This window comes from Phlebotomus papatasi, chromosome 3 (genome assembly GCF_024763615.1).
Source record: "Phlebotomus papatasi isolate M1 chromosome 3, Ppap_2.1, whole genome shotgun sequence".
NCBI classification, from domain to species: domain Eukaryota; kingdom Metazoa; phylum Arthropoda; class Insecta; order Diptera; family Psychodidae; genus Phlebotomus; species Phlebotomus papatasi.
This window is the reverse complement of record NC_077224.1, coordinates 35,256,007-35,275,179: the sequence shown is the minus strand read 5'-3', so window position 1 is coordinate 35,275,179 and position 19,173 is coordinate 35,256,007. Positions and strand designations below refer to the sequence as shown.

Below are 19,173 nucleotides of genomic sequence, written 5' to 3'. Positions count from 1 at the left end.
TTTGAGACATCACTGGAGAACAGACATGCGTGTTCTCAAAATGTCTCACATTTTTTTTTCTTTTTAGCATTTGGTTGTGCTTCTGAAAAATCCCTCGACGAGACTGTGCAGAGGTGACGTAGATAGTTGGTCACATTGCGAGTATTTCAGTGAATACGGTGAGACGTGCTGGAGAAGGATGTCGAGTGGGTGTGTTTGTGACACAAATAGTGATCTAGTGAAGAAATGTGAGGTATATTTTGCAATTAAGAGTTTAGTTGAGAGATATCTAACATGAATTGACCATTAAAAGTGGCTCCGTTGTAATGTGATGGATAAATTCAGATTAGTGGATTCTTGCCCACAAGTTTTTTGCCTCTTGCAGCATTTCCTTGTTCATCTGCAAACACATTTCTTTCTTGTCTGGCCTTAGTTTTATGGGGCATTTTGATAGTGCGAGTGCAAGAGCAGTTTTGGGATTATTTTGTTGTTGTTGTTGTTGGAAGTTTAAAGAAATGAGAGCGACAGACAGTCTGAGGATTTTGTAATACTTGTTAGAGATTCATTTGGTTTGTGTGCGAGGCAGAAAATAGATTTTGGTGACACTTCTTGAATGCAGTCTCTTGGTGAAAATGCTCAAATCGATTGGAGTGACACTATGCGAAGCCTGCGCTCCATGTCTAAACGGTCAGCCAAGAAGCAAGGGAGAGTATTTCACAATAGAACGTAATACATAGCATAGGGGTTGAAACTTTCCTAGCGTCTCCATTATTGTGGCAAATGCATGTCTCTTTGGGGATGGAACCGCGTGGTGCGCGTAGGATTGAGCTTGGGAAGACCTAACTCCCACACTCAATTGCGCATACATTTCGCTCTAGGAAAAGTCGTGGGAAAAGTGTCAGAAAATATCGACATTTCTCTTGTGACTATCACTGAGGAAATTCCACTTGTCTGAAGGCTCTTCTAGGGGATGGTGCTCAGACTGTTGCTCAAACGGTTACAGTTGAAGTGCATAGAGAATATTGATCTGTAATCTGGGAAAACCATTTAGTGAAAAATTCACAGGTTTGCATTAATTTTATTCCCAGATCCCTTGCATTTCAATTCCCATCTCCCATGGTTATCTCCCTTGTAGAATGTAGCTGTGAAAATGTTCCTTACAAGTGCTTAAGACTGTGATCTTGTACTCCCCTTTTTGTGTGTTTGGAATTGCAAATGCATATAAATACTGAGAATTTATTGGAATGTTGGGAAGTAACCAGTGGAAAAGAAAGTGCATCTATAAGTATTTCTGAATTCTCTCATGTACTCCCCCTTGATTTACTACAATAGGTCTCTCTCTCTGTTTTGACGATTAGTGGGCATTTTATGTAACACTGCTATGTGCAGACATTCATTTAAATTTGTGCATAATAAACGTGAATGTGGTATTGCACTTGGCATTGCACAATGCACGTTGCCTGCGTAAGTTGAGCTCATTTCAAATGGTTATTGCAGAGACAAACTACCCATAATCACTCTGTCCTAAATATTAATAAAATGTTTTCCTTCTCAAAAAAAAAAAAAAGAAATCCCCAGAGAAAACTTTTCTCCAAAAGTTTTTCACATGAAAATTATATAACGTCAATATCGTGCGGAATTTCACCGAAAATTTTTCCACCGTCTGAGCGGAAAAGTCTGGGAATTGGGTGGGTGGGAAAAAGTGGGTGATTTTGTGGCTCAACTCCAATACACTGTAGCCAAGGTCAGGGACAACACATACATATACTTGCAAGGAATGCAATTTGTGCATAACTTATTCCATATTTTCGCGTTCTTTTTTTCCATTAAACATGCACGAAATTTAATTTAAACAGCCGTAGGGGAAAGTGACCATGCTTGATACTGTAAAATGATGTCCAAGGTTTGTGATTTTTTTCTGATTAACACACAAACCGAAGCGATTCTTCCACTATGACAAAAAAATGTCTCACTTATTAGGTTCATAGTCCTACCTCACATAGTTCCTGGAAATCCTTAGATTTTCCTCAAGAAGAAAATGAAAATTCAGTGGCGACTTTTATACAAGTCGGGTCCGGGGCCTTCCTGTATAATAATTGATTCGACAAATCGCAGGCCTATTTTCACTGCAAAAATTTCACCGGATACAAAAAATTGCACATCAATATTTAGACGGAACTCTAATCTATCTGCTTAAATCGTTTGTACGACTGGTTATTAGTTTTAAAATCAATTTTATGTAATTTTACTAAGCCGTGTTTTTATGACATTAGGGCACTAGCGAAAACCATTTTTTCACTTTGAGTCCATGAAAATGTCACTCTGCAACCTTAAAATTCAGGCAACAGGATTGAATGTTATGTCAATTGTTGATAAAATTGGAGGATTACAATAGGTGTAATTATGAAAGAATCACATCTAATGATAGAGTTGCCACAATTAAATTATCATTCATGGACCCTTTTTAAAATATAGGATGGACACATGTAGAATTTATGAATTTGTCACCACCCACAAAAACAGTGTCCCCAAGTAAAAATATTTTTACATAAATATTAATACTGATGAACCCTCTATGTGCCTATGATAGTAGTTTTCCTGAAAAGCGACATTAATTAAGAAATACTTATAAAATATCATGTATCAAAATTACAGTTTTGGACCTATTTTTGATTTTTGCTTCGTGAAACTAGGAAAAAAGAGCTAGGATTCTAATTTTTTTAGGAAATGTGAGGCTTAGCACCAGCTATTGAAATATATTGCGATAAGTCATAACTATTGATTAACATAGAAAATAAATAGTTATTATTAAGCTTGGATCGTATCAAGCATGGTCACTTTCCCCTACATTGCTGAGCACATCATGATAATGTCTCGAAGATATTAGTTTTTTTTTTGTTAAATTTTTGATGGCTGATATTGGTGATATCTCATGTTAGTAATTTGCAAACAAAAAAAAAAGGAAATTCAGTTTCCGGAAGGCGGTCCCACCTCAATGAACATTTTCTATTCCAACATGTTCTAATTATGAGCAATTAATGCAATGCTCACAAATTGTCTTACTTTTCACCTTAGGATTGGGGTTGTACATAAAAATGAAGGAAGTGTTAATACAAAGCTGACTATAGTAATTTTTTTTTAAGTTCATACTTATCCGATTTCCAAAGGAAGTGAGGTCAGATATTATGGAATATGAATGTTATTCAAAAGTTTTGCTATAGACTAATTTAACAAGGGGTACACAAGTGCGCTTAGTAAGTGAAACATGAATGTCACACTAGCTGATCGGCGGGGATCTGTTACGAGTATTCTCATCAGCTTAACGGCACCGATCGGTGTCTTTAAACTGATTCATAAAGCACTCAGAAGATCGTTCAAAATGGCTTAGGAGTCATAATTGCTTCATTACCGGTTCACAACCGATTGGAATCAGTTTACACTTAACAGGAATTCAAAGACCTTTCCAACGAGCCCAAACATGATACTATTCGGTTGAGCAATATGCTTTCTAGAGCTTTTTAAACCTTTGACCTTGAAAAACCGTTATTAGGATTGATTCAAGGACATTTTAGTATATGGACGAAATGTCCGCCTGGACAATCTCTAAGATATATCCAACAATGAAAAAATCAAACGGCGAGTTTGCGAGCTACCTTAAAAAACATGGTTTTGGACGGAAAAGGGATGTGTGGGGAGACAATGAGGGACATGTTAACGATTTGTGGGTTGACTTGTGATTCTAAGTCTCTAATCATTTGGCCTCTAAGCATGGTAACTGATGGACGGACCAACGGACGGATAAATAGTGTGACATAATTTCGATATTGGATTTCGAGCAGTAAATATGAAGTGTTCAAAGCCAGATTATTTGCGAATCCTGAGAGCTTTCCCTTAAAACTGTAATACAAAGAAATTTACTACTCTGTAAAAAATTTCTTTTCAAATTAACAAGAAAAGTTTGTGAAAAGGATGTTCTTCTATACAGGACCTGGAAAAGTTTTGTCAAATCGATGGCCAACTAGGTGAAACTGGGGCACCACCAAACACGGGGTACCACCAAACACTGCGATTTTTTAATCGGATATTGGGTATCAGAGGATAAGACCGATAGGAATTTATAGGCATTATAGGGATGCTTGTCCACTGAAGGAATGGTCGAGATAGTCCAAGTAGTTTAGAAATAAAAATTAATGTTTGGTGGTACCCCGTGTTTGGTGGTGCCCCAGTTTCCCCTAAATCTTGTGTAAAGTTTGTCAAAAGTATGTTTTTCCATAATGTGAAAAAGTTTTCTCAAACTGGTAAACAATCTCCTTTTGACAAAATTTGAACAAGATCCATTTGTCCGTTTAAAAAGATATATTTTTTCAGAGTACAAATCTTAACATATTGAATTTTGTGGCTCTAAATAATATTTCTTAACTTTTTATAGTGAAATGTGCTAATCTGGGCGCTTCGCTATCTGGATCGTTTATGACTAATCCACTTAAAAAAATATTTTTATTTTTATTTCCGTAATATAGTCAGTATACAGTAACATAATATAACTATTCAAGTTTGAGTAAAAGCAAAAATAATATTTTTATCCATTAAATAAGTGAGTGCCCGGATTAGCACACTTGACTGTAATCGACTTATTTCAATTTTGTACCAGATGGGTTTTTCACTAAAAATTTTCTAGTAGTGATATTTTCGTTAATGACAGCTGGTTGATTGAAAACATTTATTGTTTTTTTTTTCTTGTGAAAAAAGTATTTTTAATCCAAAGGTTTAATTAAAAGTGAATTAGGGAAAAGGCGACCCAGTTAGTGCATGCAGACTTATTTCAGTATTATTATTATTTTATAAATTTTCTTTAATATTTTTGATAAATTTTTTTTATATTATGTTTCTGAATGAAATAGTAAGTAGCACTCTTCGGAAAACGATCCGGTTACCCCATCTTACTATATATATATGTATTTCGCAGGAACTTTTTATAAGGTCTGTGAATAATCCCTGCTAATAGGAATATTTAGCCGCGCCCCCTGCTTGGCTTTTAAGTACGTAAAACTAATGTCGATATGTTTCTTAATTCTCAAAAAGAGGATACCGTAATATTTTTATTTTTATTATTTATTTATTATCATCTCTCTATTTCTTTTTTTTTTTTGATATTTTTGATATTTTTGCATAAAAAACAATTTCACTACTTTCAATCAAAAAATAAACCACGCCATACAGAGATCTCTGCAGGTATTCAGAACATTCAGACCAGATTCTACACAGATTCAAAAAATAATGATACATTGGGTATTATATCTAAGATTTAGGCATTTGTCGACAACATAGAACAATATTACGCGCAAATGGAATAAAAATAAGAGGCTTTAAGATTAAATTATGTATGCAAGTGGGAGTGGCCTCTAAGAACTTAAAACATTATTAAAATTTTCTCCTTTTCTCCTTTTTGTTTGCATAAACCGAAGCTTTTTGATAAACCACTGTGGTAATTATTTTCATTTTTTTTTCAATTCATTTCCCTTTCAAATTAAGTACGATAAAGGGCGTGTCCTATTTTTCAGTAGGCGGATCTATAGGTGTAATCAAATCAGGGGTAATCAGTGTAATCAAATTCCTATACCTTCAGTGCTTTAGAAATGGAGTCACAAAGTAGAAAAGGACTTGCTCAAGGCTTATGTGAATAATAAAATTGCTTTAAAAATATATTTTGAATCTTTTTAATTCTTGTGGAAAGGAGAAGAGCTTTGGAGATTTTTCTTAATGCTCCGTAAGATAGGCAAAGTAGGGATTTTGTATTTCAAAAAGGAGAATTAGAATCATAATACTCTAGTTTAAAATGACCTTATAGGAGGATAAATCCGGAGTTTCAAATAAAATCTTCGGAATTTTACTGATTAGCACGTTACAAGATTTTTAAAAAAAGCTATGATCCTAATATCGTCCAATGAATGGATTAAGAGTGTTTTTTATACCTTTGCTATGATATAAATTTGACGCCGTAGCTTCTAAAATTAGTGATTACCTCCGTCAATAATATTACTTCATCCAAAACGTGTGTAATTTACTGAAATTTCAAAATGGATAATTGAAAAATTTATTTAACTATTTAAAAACCTGCTAAGAAAGTCATAAAAAGTGCTATAACAGTGCTTGGGGAAAAAACCTTTATATTTAATGTTTTTCTAGCTAAAAGACCATAAATTGTTTGACTGATTGTTCCCTATTGGAAACGGTTTTTTTGCATAGCGACTGATTGCTCGTGTTTTTTTCCTTCACATAACAATTCCCCGATTTAAGTTGAATTATCTGTTTTGTTGCACATGCAATTAATTTTTTTATACTGTATGTGACTGTGTTAAAAGTCTATTAAGTTCAAAAATTCAATTGCATCATTGTGTGACAGAAGGGGAAAAACAAGAAAGGAGCTTCACGTGTAACAGCGTAAAATTGCATTTGAGTTTTGTGATCAGTCATGCAAATTTTTCCCACAATAAAGTGGTCAGTTTGCGCGTCGTGAAACTCATTATACAATAAATTTCTTCTGTGCAAAATTATTCCTAAAAATAGATGTTTATTAAATGGACTTTTTATTCCTTATGATGCTGTGACGCAAGTCCTCATTGAGCCACTTCCCATGCAAGAATATCTGACAAGATTCTTTTTCATGGTTCGCCACGTGAGTTCATGGTTGGATGATTAAATTTGTCCCGATGAAAGAATCACATGCAGAAAGTCTGCATGCCTTATCAAACTCGGTGAAGGTTGACCATGTACATAATTTCATATACTTGAGGTAGCTTTCTTCACCTCCATTAATCAACTTATTTATCATAAAAAAGGAGACTCCCATGTCTTAAGAACTTCAATGAAAAACTCAACGACAGTTAATTGATTGAACTGATTAGAAACAGAAACGCATAATTGTTTTGTTTACCCATACTATCGGAATCCACAGTCAAGATCAGAGAAAACATTTAATAAATGTTGCTCTTTATGCCCTGATCATAAATTAGGCTTATGCAACTCAATGGACAAAATAGATCATTTTGAGAAAAGATCAATATTTATTTTTGTTATAAATTCCCTTTGAACGAGTCTAAAAACCCAACTTGTTTTCAAATAAAACTATTTTGGAGCAACATGATAACAATGGCAAATGATAAAGAGTCGGAAATTCCTTCAAATATTGTCAATAGAGACCTTTAGTCACGATCAAAGAATCGCGAAGAACAGAGACATTGAAATGGGAATGGATACCGTTTTGGTGTAAAGTTAATTAGGGTTCAACAAATGGAAAAATACGAAAGATTTCTGCAACAAGGTTTATTTAATTATCTTAGTAATACTCTTAAAAAAATTATTTGCAAAATCAATTATCATTGTATTTTTCTAGGTGACACAAAATTGACAAATTCAAAGATGATGTTTTTTAAATATGTTGAGAAATGGTAAAATTTTTCAATTTTCTATCATTTAGAGATCATTGGCCTTTAAAATTTGAAGTAAAATATTATATATATTTTTCGAATGAAACCGAAAATTCACGAGAAAGGACGTTAATTCTTAAACTTATTTGAAAAAAAAAATGAATGATAAATTTATTGAAATAAGAAGCCTGGTAGTTTTCTATATTTTATGTATTCACCTTCTGCTATGCCAAAATAGTGTACTACCAAAAAATAAGTTCAGTGGTAAACCTCGTAAGAAACAGACACATGCTTACAAGATGGAGTATTTCACATTTTTTTCCTTTGCCAATATTTTATGTTCAGCTTTTCAAAGCTAATTTGCTGAAAATGATTTAAAGATCGCCTAAAACATTCCCAGAAACACTACAAAATGGATTATAGGTACACAACCGATTTACTACCGCTTTAAATTTCTTTAAGTTTGTAGTGGATTCAAAGACCTTTCTAATAAACTAGAATTTGTTCCAATCGATTGGCAAATGGGTCCTCTATAGCCTTTTTGATCCTTGATCTTGAAAAACTGATGTCAGGAATGACTTAAGGTATGGATTACCGTGCTTAAGGCCATTTCCGTATATTAAAAAAATGGGCGAATGGAAATCTCTAAAATTTAAGTATTCACTCCAAAAGATATAGCACCCTGCGATAGCATAACATATCCCATGATTAAAAGGCGTACGCCGGCGTATCGTGTTTATTCATTTACCAACTGACTTGAAACAATTTACAGTAAAAGTTTTGAGTAATTATAAAATAGATGTAGTAAATACTTTTGCAGACTTTAATTGATATTCTTAAGGATATTTTATCACGTGCATACAGCTGTAAATGTAAAACTGCATCAATTTTTGTAAAATTTTATAGGTGATTGATCAAAAATTTTCTATCATAAATTATTTTAGTATCATTGCGTTCTCTAATTTATTGGCTAGAGTTTCTGTTGCTTTAGGGTGGATATCCCGAATGATGCCACTACCCCATTTGATGTCACCTTGAATAAAATGATATTTTTTCAATATTACGATATCAAGAAATTATGAAATATGTCCAACAGTCACTATTACATATTATTTCATAATTTCTTAATATCGTAATATTGTAAAAAATATCAAATGTGGCATCAAATGGGGTAGTGGCATCATTCGGGATGTTCACCCTATATATGTTTTCAAATTCTAGTGAATTAGAGAACACAAAAGGATTAAAAAAATTTAATGCGATTACACTTTATCCATTAATGCATTTTGAAAACCAAGAAAAATGCATATTTTAGAGTGCACTTTTTCAGAAGTCTTAAGTCTATTCTTAATTTTTTAAAAGTCGTGGTTTTAAAAGGACCGGAAAACAACATATTTTTCTGGTATTTTTCAACATATAAATTTTGATTATAATTCAAGTTCTAAAGAGGATAAAAGTACAACATTTTAACAATATTTTCTGAAATTTAATTTAAAAATTTTAAAAATTCAACCGATGGAGCTTGATTTTCCGAGAGATTTTCCGAAAAAATATACTTTACGGTGGATAATATTACTCAGAGTAAACTCCTATGAAATTAAAATAATTATATTATTTCCTGTTAGCTGATGAGTTAAACTTGTACTTGAACGGTACATTTTGTTTTAAATGACATTTGGATATTTGAGAGAAATTTATTCAAAAAAAAAAACAATTTTCGGCATATTTTATGCCATGTTTCGTCTTGTAAAATAAGTTGTGATCAAGTAAAAAAAATCACCGTTCATGCACGAATTTAACTCATAAGCTATCACGATATATTTACAGTAGACTCTAACTCAATCGGCTCTTCTTCAATCGTGCGTAAAATTTTGTTGACAATTTTCAAGCAAATTTGCTCAAACTCGCTGTAGTTTTTCCTATTTTATCGTGATCCTTTATAATTGAGCGTTTTTTGTGGAATTTACAAAGGTTTTGACACCCAAATCTATTGATAAACCGGATGACATTTCGCCCCAAATGCCCAATTGAGAGAGAGTCTACTGTAGTTTTTTTGACGTCAGATGCATATAACCTGAGAAATTTTATCCACCGAAAAGTATAAGTATTTTTCATAATTCGTTCCCAACAATCAGATCCCTACGGTAGAATTTTTAAATTAAATTAGAAATTTTTAATTAGAATTTTTTTTCGAAATGAAGATTTAAAAAAAAAAATACGTGAAACTTACTTTTCGTACTTTTATATGTACTTATATACCTACTTTTATAAGTTTAAGAGCTGTATCTTCGGAAATATTTTGATTTTACTTTTGAGATTATTATATTCTTAGAGTTTTTTTTCTGTTGAAACAATAAAAAAATATAGACCACTTTTGATCTTGTAATTTAGGCTTCCCCCTTAAGTCCTTTGCATGTTTGTAAGTTTTAAAGGATACAATTACACAGTCTTAAATTTGTAGTTAATTAAAATGAATATAAAATTTCAGAATTTAGAAATTATTAAAAACTTTAATATTGAAAAAGACAAGGTACTTTCGATGAACGGATTTCAGATCTTAAGTCCTTAAAGGCCATCTAACAAATTTTATCATTTTTATCAAATTTACTAGTAAAAAAGTTAATTTGGTTGTACAGTGTAATTAAGAAATTCATTTTCGTATGCTCGAAATTTGCTTTCTCTTTTTCTCTTATGCTTCTTTTCGTATTGTAAGTTAAACGGTGAAGGATAACGAGTTTCCGTTTGGGCTAACCTCCCCCCCCCTTGAACATATTCTTTAAAGAAATACTTTTCGTTTTATGATAATTCTTAATGCAGAAACTCCAAAACCATACTTGTTATGTTATTAACGGATAACAGTCCATTAGTTTTAGTAGAGTTTCATATTCGGATATTTAGCGGATTATCCTTGTCATATTCTTATATTAAAATAAGTTTTTATTTTAGTCTTTAGCAATTTTTGTTATTTTACTACTCGAACTCAAAGAGAGAGCATTTAATGCACTTATTTCATTTTGTGACAAGACTAGAGGTAAAACGGTAAGAGATATTGACTTTCGGTCTTCGAGGACTCCCCTCTCCCCATAAGTGAACATTATTTAGGACCGTCTTTATTATTTTCCCCCCATCCCTCCTTTTTCATTTTATAAGGAAATTTTACACTTTGTTAGGCATTGATTTATGTATGATTTAGGGGGAAGTGGGGCACTTTTGAATTGGGGTGGTTTTAAAATTGGTCTTTTTCTCCTATTTTAAAGTGGTACTGGATCTTACCGTGATATTATTAAAGCTTCACAAGCCCATTCTGAAGCTAAATTACATTATGATAAGCCTCAATTTCTTAGAAGAAAAAAATTTAAATTTCAGAGGTACCTCATTTAAAAGGTGCTCCACTTCTCCCTATAAGTAAAGTATTTAAAATCATATGCCATTTCAAAACATACAGAAATTCTTTTTTTGTCGCTCTTACAAAATGAGCAAGATTTGGAATTTTTGCTTTTCTATGTTCTTGAAAAGGTTTTGTTCTCTTAGACAGTGGATATATTTTTTAAAGCAACGGAAAATCCAGGTGCGTAGGAGGTATGGTAAATCCCAGAATCTAAGCTTAGTATCTGTTAGACATAAACTAGTTCGATGAGTCAACTAACTTTACGTCATTCTTGGAGCACACAGTTGAAGAAGAACTGAAATTCTAATTGGCAATTGAAGAAAAATCGTGAATTGTTTTACTAAAAGGCACGTGCCGTCATAATTTCTACGTCAAATCTCAGAGAAAATTTAAACAATTTTAGAGGAACGTGTTTAGCATGTTACACTGGAATATAAATCATGTGTCAAGCTGACTTCAAAGTCAATGCCACTTTTTGGAGTTCAAGTGCTAAGATTTCTTATTATCATAGTACGAGGTCCGATAATCGTTGGTTTAGTAGGTCGAACTTTTTGAACTAAATTAAAATACTTCTATATCTTGTAACATGGTGGATTGCAAAAGATTTTACAGTAAAGTAAAGTATTAAAACCATAAATAAAATGTCAATGAGAATATGACAGAGATTATCTTTGAGACTTGTTCACTAGGAATTTATACTCCATTACAATGTCACACCGAAGATGGTGATAAAAGGCATCGTGCATCGTGAATACTTTCTCAGTACATATTTGACAAAGTGGCTTTCTGAAAATAATCTGTAATATGAAATTAGAATTATTTGAGCATATATACATGTGATAAGATAAGTTTTCACATTTTATGACCACAGTCTGAGTTGTTCAGAGACATTTCTTTTATTATTTTTCTTTTGCTAAATATCACATACAAACACTCCATATATGTGTTACAAATATATATAGCCAAGACGAATAAATGCACACAATTGTTCTTTGAAATGCCCAGGGTTTGACTCTCCGGGATCGGTCGTTTGGTTAAGGTGGAAGACGCTAGTTCAGTCTTGCTCTTGAATTTGTGCACAAATGTTCTCCAAGTGATTCGATTTTTGCTTTGTTTGGCTGAATCTTTATAGTTTAACTTCGCATTTCTTTTACGTTTATTTAATAGCGAAAAGTGACAAAAGATTATACTCAAATTTTATAATTAGTTTTTAAACACCATGAATTCGGTGGATAGATCAATTACATTTTCACACGTTACTATGCAGCAATTGGTTATCCAAAAATACAAGAAAATAATAAAAAAGAAGATTGAAAAAATCTGGAATCAAACATTTAATTCCCATCTCTTCTAAACATTGCTATACTTTTATTATGCTATTGGTGTTTGTGTTGCGTGTCGTCGAATATGTTTCAATGTGGTTGCCCAAAGACGTGAATATGATGGCGATAATAGAGTATCATGAGTTAGATTTCTGTACATAATCAATTATCCGAATTTATTTTGTTTGATTGCCCACCATGTAGCACTTTTACGTGGCAACAAGATCATTTTTAAACCCAAAAATTTCATCACCTATTCCACGTCTAATGTTTCTCGTGATTATAAGACCAATACGGCATCATCTGCAAGAAGAAATACTCTTGCATGCGTCTTAAGAATCGCACTATATTTACAATGTTGCTGCATATGTATGGGAAATTTCTCTAAAATCACGATCGTGTACCGGTGTATTTGTTGGCTTTAGAACATGGGAAAAAAACAAGAAATTCACCTGGGCTTTGACGATTAAAAATTACACACGAAACACCATTTTAATTTGCCAACGTTGAATGAAGAAACATCAATTGCCTTCACCTAAATTAATAATTTTCACATAAGATACATTTTGTGTCTTCGTATTTGAGGGTCAATAATTTTGCCCAAAATTGTAAATATTTAAATTATAACGAGACACTGCACTCGGCAAGATGATTTTATTTATCAAATTCTAAAAACTTTACTATTTCCTGTAATTAATAAATCTGTAACAGTTTCTCAAATACTTGAAATTTTTTATCGTTATTTAAAGCGGATGGAGATTGAATTTGAAAAAAGAATCAAATAATGCACCACGAAAAATGTTCCATTTTTTACAATTTACTTAAAAACGATTGACAACATCAAACATAATGTATCTAATAAGCTTTTTTTAGTTTTATTGAACCAAAAATTAAGTTTATTGTATAAAATAAATTTAACTGGAATTTTTGTATTATTATACCTTGCGCTTTTTAAACGTCTTAATAATTGAAGAAACATTTTTCAGTAAATTCGCATTTTATTCGGTAAAAGGCTCAGATTTTTCTTTTATTGTTCACTATTTTTATGTATTTGTAATTTATGTTTTACCTTTTATTTATATGATGAGCATAAATACTGCTGGATAGATACTAAACAAATTATGATTTTACTTACCATTTTTATCAAAATATTACCTAGTCCCTAGTGAAATATTCTGGATTATTTTGATTTTATATACCATTATTATTAACCAAGTTTTGAAAACAAAAATTGAGAGAAATTACAATATTTACAATTTTTTGATAGATCAATCACGAGAATTACTTAATTAATTAATTAATTAAGTTAAAATTAAAAATTAAATTAAAATTAATTAATTAAACTTTTCTATAAGTTTTTTACGTTACAATCTGATTTTTTCTGGTATAGCCTTGAAAACCTGAGTCATTAGCAGTGGTTTTAAACCAAAAAGAAGAGAAAAGATCGTCAAGAGCAGTGGCCATGAGTCCAGAAAAACGTCAAAAAATTGTGCACTTTTGGCCATATGAAGTTGCTTTAATAATATTTCAATAATTGACGTAAAAACGTAAAAACTCAATTTTGTTTATCCTAGAACAATTTTTAGAATAATAGCACTAAATATCTTCACCAAGTATATAATTTTTAACAATTATTTTTAAACAAATCAGGTTCGACATATTTTTATTGGTCGATTGTGGTCTGCATCAATGATCGCTTTAACCCTAAAAATTGCAAAAGAAATTAAATTGATTTGAATTTGAAAAATTTAAAATTTTTATAAGACAATCATGTATTGCTGTGGTCACATTCAATACCATCGCCTCATTAGATTCCCGAACTGGCCCCGCCCAAAAGCAATCTTAGGTCACGCCCTGTTTATAAACAACTGAATTTGATATTTTCAAACTGATGACACTGGCACACCTTTTCAATTTAGTGAAATTCAATCGATCCAAATCTTACATTTTACTCTTTCAAGCTGAAATATGATATAACTGTATCTTTCTCTTCTTGTTAAATTCTTCTAGTTAAATTACTGTTTAAAAAAACATTTTTATATAAACAAAATTGAAGAAAAATTTAAAACAGGTAATAGTTCTTTTCGACGGAGAATTTGTTGATTCAATTTGCTATTTTTCTTTTTTGAGTTAATATTGATTAACTTTTCAATTAAAATCCATGCATTATTTGGATCACATAATCTGTTACAATTTATTAATTGATTCAGGTCATCTGTAAAAGAAGAATTTCACGGAATCAACGAAAATCATTGCCTGTATATATTTTTTGAAGATTTTTTCTGCTCTTTAACAAATTTTCTCAAATATGCTGAATAATGTGATTTTCTTTTAAATTGTCTCCAGCAAAAAAGAGAGCTGTAAACCGTTGTCTTGGGATGAAATATCACCTCTGAACATGCATATCTTATATTCGACGAGACGAATATACAATTAGATACGAATTTGTTTGAATTTGTCTCATATTCCTGGTGTGACGGTCGCGAGGCACTGGCGAAAATGGTTTTGGGATGAGTTAGAGAGCACGAACTCAAAAATAGATTTGCAATCGTGCTAGATATCTCGTGGTGGGACAACAAAAAACTCATTGTGTCTGATAAAGTTTTCTGCCACTGCAGACTCCTTTGGAGATTATTCGTGGAAAAGTTGAGGAAATTTGATATAATCAAATAGTCCAGTATAGTAATGTGTGAAAATTTAATTGATTGCACTGAGTTGAGTTGGTAGTATCTTGTCGCGAGCTTGAGTGTTAACTTGTGTTCCTTTTTTTTCTTGTTGCATCAACTTTTTAGTACATACTCTTAGTTAATATGTCACAGATAACAAAGAGAACTTCCAGACGAGGAAAGAAGAAACGTAAGACAATCTCCTAATACTTCCTTCGTTCTTTTACCATCCATTTTGGCTTTTATCTTTTTAGTTTGGTTGATCTTTTTTTTGGTTTTTTTCGCTCTCATAAAAATTCACATTTAGCTGAAGAAGTTTTAATTATGGGTCATTGAAGACAGGGGCATTAGCAACTAACAGAAAGAATTTGAGTGCCAGAAACTAGCCATAAAAGCAGTTGAGAGAAAAAGAAGTAGTTTTTTTTGCTAACTTGTCTCTTTCGAATCTAATCATTTGAAATGGAATTCACATTTTTCATATTATAACATTATTTTTTATTTATCTAATGGGATAGCCTTCGGACTTTTAAGGGAATATTTAATTTTAATACATTGTGGCATGTTATGCTGGGTGTGAGATAAGATTAGTGGAAATGACCTTTAAAATTAACCAATTTTCTATATTCGCCCAATCAAAATTCATGTATATACAAATCAGCTGATTTTAAATACAAAGTTGTACCTTCATTCGCAGTCACTAATACATATATACACTGTACTTTATATCAAAACACTGATCTCAATTATGTGCTCATGAAATATTAATGAGAATTTTTTTAGAAACCATTAAAAAAATTGTTCTAACTGTGCCATGTACTTCCCGATATCAATAGCAATTTATAATCTGTTCATGATTTGTCTTTTGCAAATCAAAAGAGCATATTGCAAACTTTCAAAGTTATTCCATCATGACTGATGATTCAATTAGGTATGCAATTTATGTCACAAATGGTACATTACAATTACAATCAACTGACATTAATGTGATTTTTCTTTTTCTTCCAATTTTAAACCGCACAACATCATTAATCTTGAGGCTTGTTAGAAAAGAAAAGAAAAAAAAAGTATCACTTAACATCAGTTTGTTTAAATGCAATAATTTATAAAAACAAACTCTCTTATTCATCGACAATAAATTAATTTTAGAAACACCTGTTCAAATCATCTGAGTAATTTAAAGCCTATATGTCTCTATAACAGTAATCCCCTCGAAGATTTTATTGGTAATTGAGAATATGGTACACGTTGTCTGATGAAGATGATTAATTGCATGCGGTGATTTTTATTGGATGTATCAAAAGGGGATTTTTATCATTTTCACATGCTAAAGAATCACCAGAGAATAATTTTTCTTATTACACAATAAAACGACTAAGTAATAAATTTAATAGAATATTCTCTGAAATGTTTTCAATTCCAGAATAAACAAAAGGTATCATACTCTAATTGCATTTTATAGCGGTGGCCAATTACTTTCTTATCAAAAGTAAAACTGAGTTCATTGGAAGTGTATTATTGCACAAAAAAAAACACAAACCTTTAATTGAAAGAATATCTGATAAGGAATATTAAAAATCAATTAATTAATGTCCATAATGGTATAGACAATAATATTCTCCTTATATTAAAATTGCAAATTTCCACCTCTGAAGATGTTTAAATATAGAAAGTCAAATGCTATTGCATTCTTAAGCAATAAAAATTCTATTTTGATTAGATTAGATCTTGTTTTTTTTAGGAATTATTTGATTTGCGGATATAATATCGCAATGGTGTATCAATAATTGTAATTATTATTCTAATTAGTATGTATTCATATTCCTAATTTGCAAGAGGAGTTGTTTGGTGTTTTATTGAAATTCCCAGTCTATCAGGTATCGATATGTGAGGATATTCCAAGCAGTTTTATCACTCAGTACCAAAGTGTCATGGGAAATTATCCTCTAACTATAACCATGTTTAAACAGTGATTTTGCTAATGTAAGGAATATCCCGCTGTAAAATCAATATTGCAATCCAGTATCAATAAAAATTGCTATTTCCTAGAAGAAGTAAGTTACTTCTTTAATTAAACCTCAAGAGAACAATCGATTAAATTATTTTTTTATAAGAAAATGTATACCAATTGTAAAATGTTAAGTGGTGATGTCAGCTTGAGAAATAAAGAGGTTTTAATAAAAAAAACATAAAAGAGGCAATAAAAAGAACAATTTGCCGTTTTAGTAATATTCTTTTTTTTGAATCCTTCAATCTTAACGTTAAGTTTTCAAATTGTGAGCTAAAAAGATTGAGTTCTTAAAAAATAGTGCAGTAAATATCTTTAATTTTAAAATATTTGATGCACTACTTATCGCATTTTTGATAAACTATTTCAATTTTCTATTCTGAGATAATTATCTAATTTGCATAATAAAGGCTCGTTCATTTTCTCCAATAATTTTTTTCTTAATGCATCAGATATCTTTAAGTTTTTATGGAGTGTACTGTACACAAATTGGGAGAAATTTACGTAAAAATTTATTATTTTGACATTATCATAATGGCTTAAGTGTGTAGTAGCGAGCAAGAGTTTGTAGGGGTCATCATAACACAGGAAATTACCTTAAAAAAAAAGGAATTTTTGACGAAAACTACTCTCAATATATAGAGGACTTTATAGCCTTTGTAAACATTTTAAGTACATGATTTACTTCAAAATGCTTTATATTGCCAAAATTTCATAGTGGGTTTAACTCAAAATAGCAAACTTTTAATTTTGACACGAAATACTTATTAGCCGATAATCTTTCAGCTTCATTATGGTCCCTTCACACACTATAGAAATATATGTCCATATTTAATAATTTATCCTACACCAGCGTAGGCAGTTTGCTTCAATATGGACATAAATTTCTTTAGTGTGTAGGGGCCATTAATCTCAGAATTGAAGAAAAAATCTCTAAAAAGATAAATGTGTCTGAATATACCAATTTGACGAAATTTAATGATAGGGATAAGGGAAGAGCACCAGCGAGCGGCAGTGTTCCTCGGATCGTCAGGTTCTCACCGTATTGTTGCACCAATTCAAATGAATTTTTAAAAATCATTAGCTATTTTTTACCATTTAATTGTCAAAAGAATGCAGTGCATTAGTTCAGATTTAATTTATAAAACCAATTTTCCGTGAGACACCTCATTAAATTCGTGACGATCCGAGGTACAGAGTACATTGTTACGATTACATCTATTTTTTATTAATTCATTGAAAAACTTTAAAATTTAAATGCACAGATATAATTAAATGGATCACTAATATACCGATTAGCATACACAAAAATACCAAATAGTATATTGAGGCTTATATTTTCAATTTAAATATCGAGCATGTCTCTTAACATTCCGATCCGGGGTACTCTTCCCTTATATCAAGCTAAAAATTTACACACGGCTTTTTGTCACTTTCTTAAAAAACTTTAATAAATTATTTTAGGATAAAATATTATAAATTCTACACCTCTTCTGATCGCATAATCCAGCCAATCTATGAAAGTAGTATTTTTGGCACAGAATGACTTGTTCATTAGAGAAGTATAGGGGAACCGCAGGCAAAATGTATTAAAATGAATAATTTATCTTTCCCGAGTTGGCAGATGATCTGATTATTGTGCAATAAGCTTATTTAAGAGGCAATTAAAAGGAAATTAACCAGTTTTCGGCTTTGTCACTGAACATTTTCTCCATCTAGGAAAATAAAAAAGTCGTCAAAATTGATTTATGTGAACAATTTTGGCATATTGAAGCAAATTTTCCTCTGGAAAAAATGTCAAATTTTTTTTATTGCCTCTACACACTAGAGAAATTTATGTCCATATAGAAGTAAATTCTCTATTCTTGTGTAGGAAAAATTCTTCAACATGGACATAAATTTCTGTAGTGTGTAGAACCATGAGAAATTTCCGTCAAAATGATGCATTTTGAAGTAAATGTCTTGCACTTTGCATGTTAATGCCTCTTCATATAGATAGATAGATAGATATTTTATTTATCGATAAACACATCAAAGAATGTAGTTATTTACAAATATGGCAATTGTTTTATTATTGCGTCCACCGCCGTCTCAGAGTTGGTGACCAATCTCCAGAGTCAAATGTTTAAAAAAAACTCTTTCAGAGGTTGTATAAATCACAGATGAATATCTGCTTTTGATAAATATTTGTCAAAAATAGGCATTTTTGTGAAATTTAACGTTTTTTCCAACAAGCGATTTCTTTTAAAAAACAATTTTTGTTTGAGGAAATTGCCTCAAATGTGTATAGACCTTCAATTACATAAAAAATGTAAAATGCACTATTCATACAAAAAAAAGTTCTTCAATTATGTAGAAGTCATAAAGTTTAAAACGCCAAGAAGTG

General features: G+C 31.3%; 1 protein-coding gene across 8 annotated transcripts in view; it reads left to right on the top strand.

Moving 5' to 3' along the window:
- The window catches only part of LOC129805438 (solute carrier family 41 member 1), a 47,931-nt gene continuing 28,758 nt past the window's right edge, over positions 1 to 19,173 (top strand). The window contains exons 1-2 of one of the 8 annotated variants that reach the window (XM_055853340.1): positions 11,810 to 12,022; positions 14,909 to 14,972. In XM_055853340.1, coding sequence (XP_055709315.1) covers positions 12,014 to 12,022; positions 14,909 to 14,972 — 73 coding nt within the window. In that variant the 5' untranslated portion in view covers positions 11,810 to 12,013. Of the gene's footprint in view, positions 303 to 364; positions 667 to 11,809; positions 12,023 to 14,908; positions 14,973 to 19,173 lie in introns of those variants that run through there. The other 7 variants (XM_055853333.1, XM_055853336.1, XM_055853337.1 and 4 more) reach the window with 7 other exon arrangements.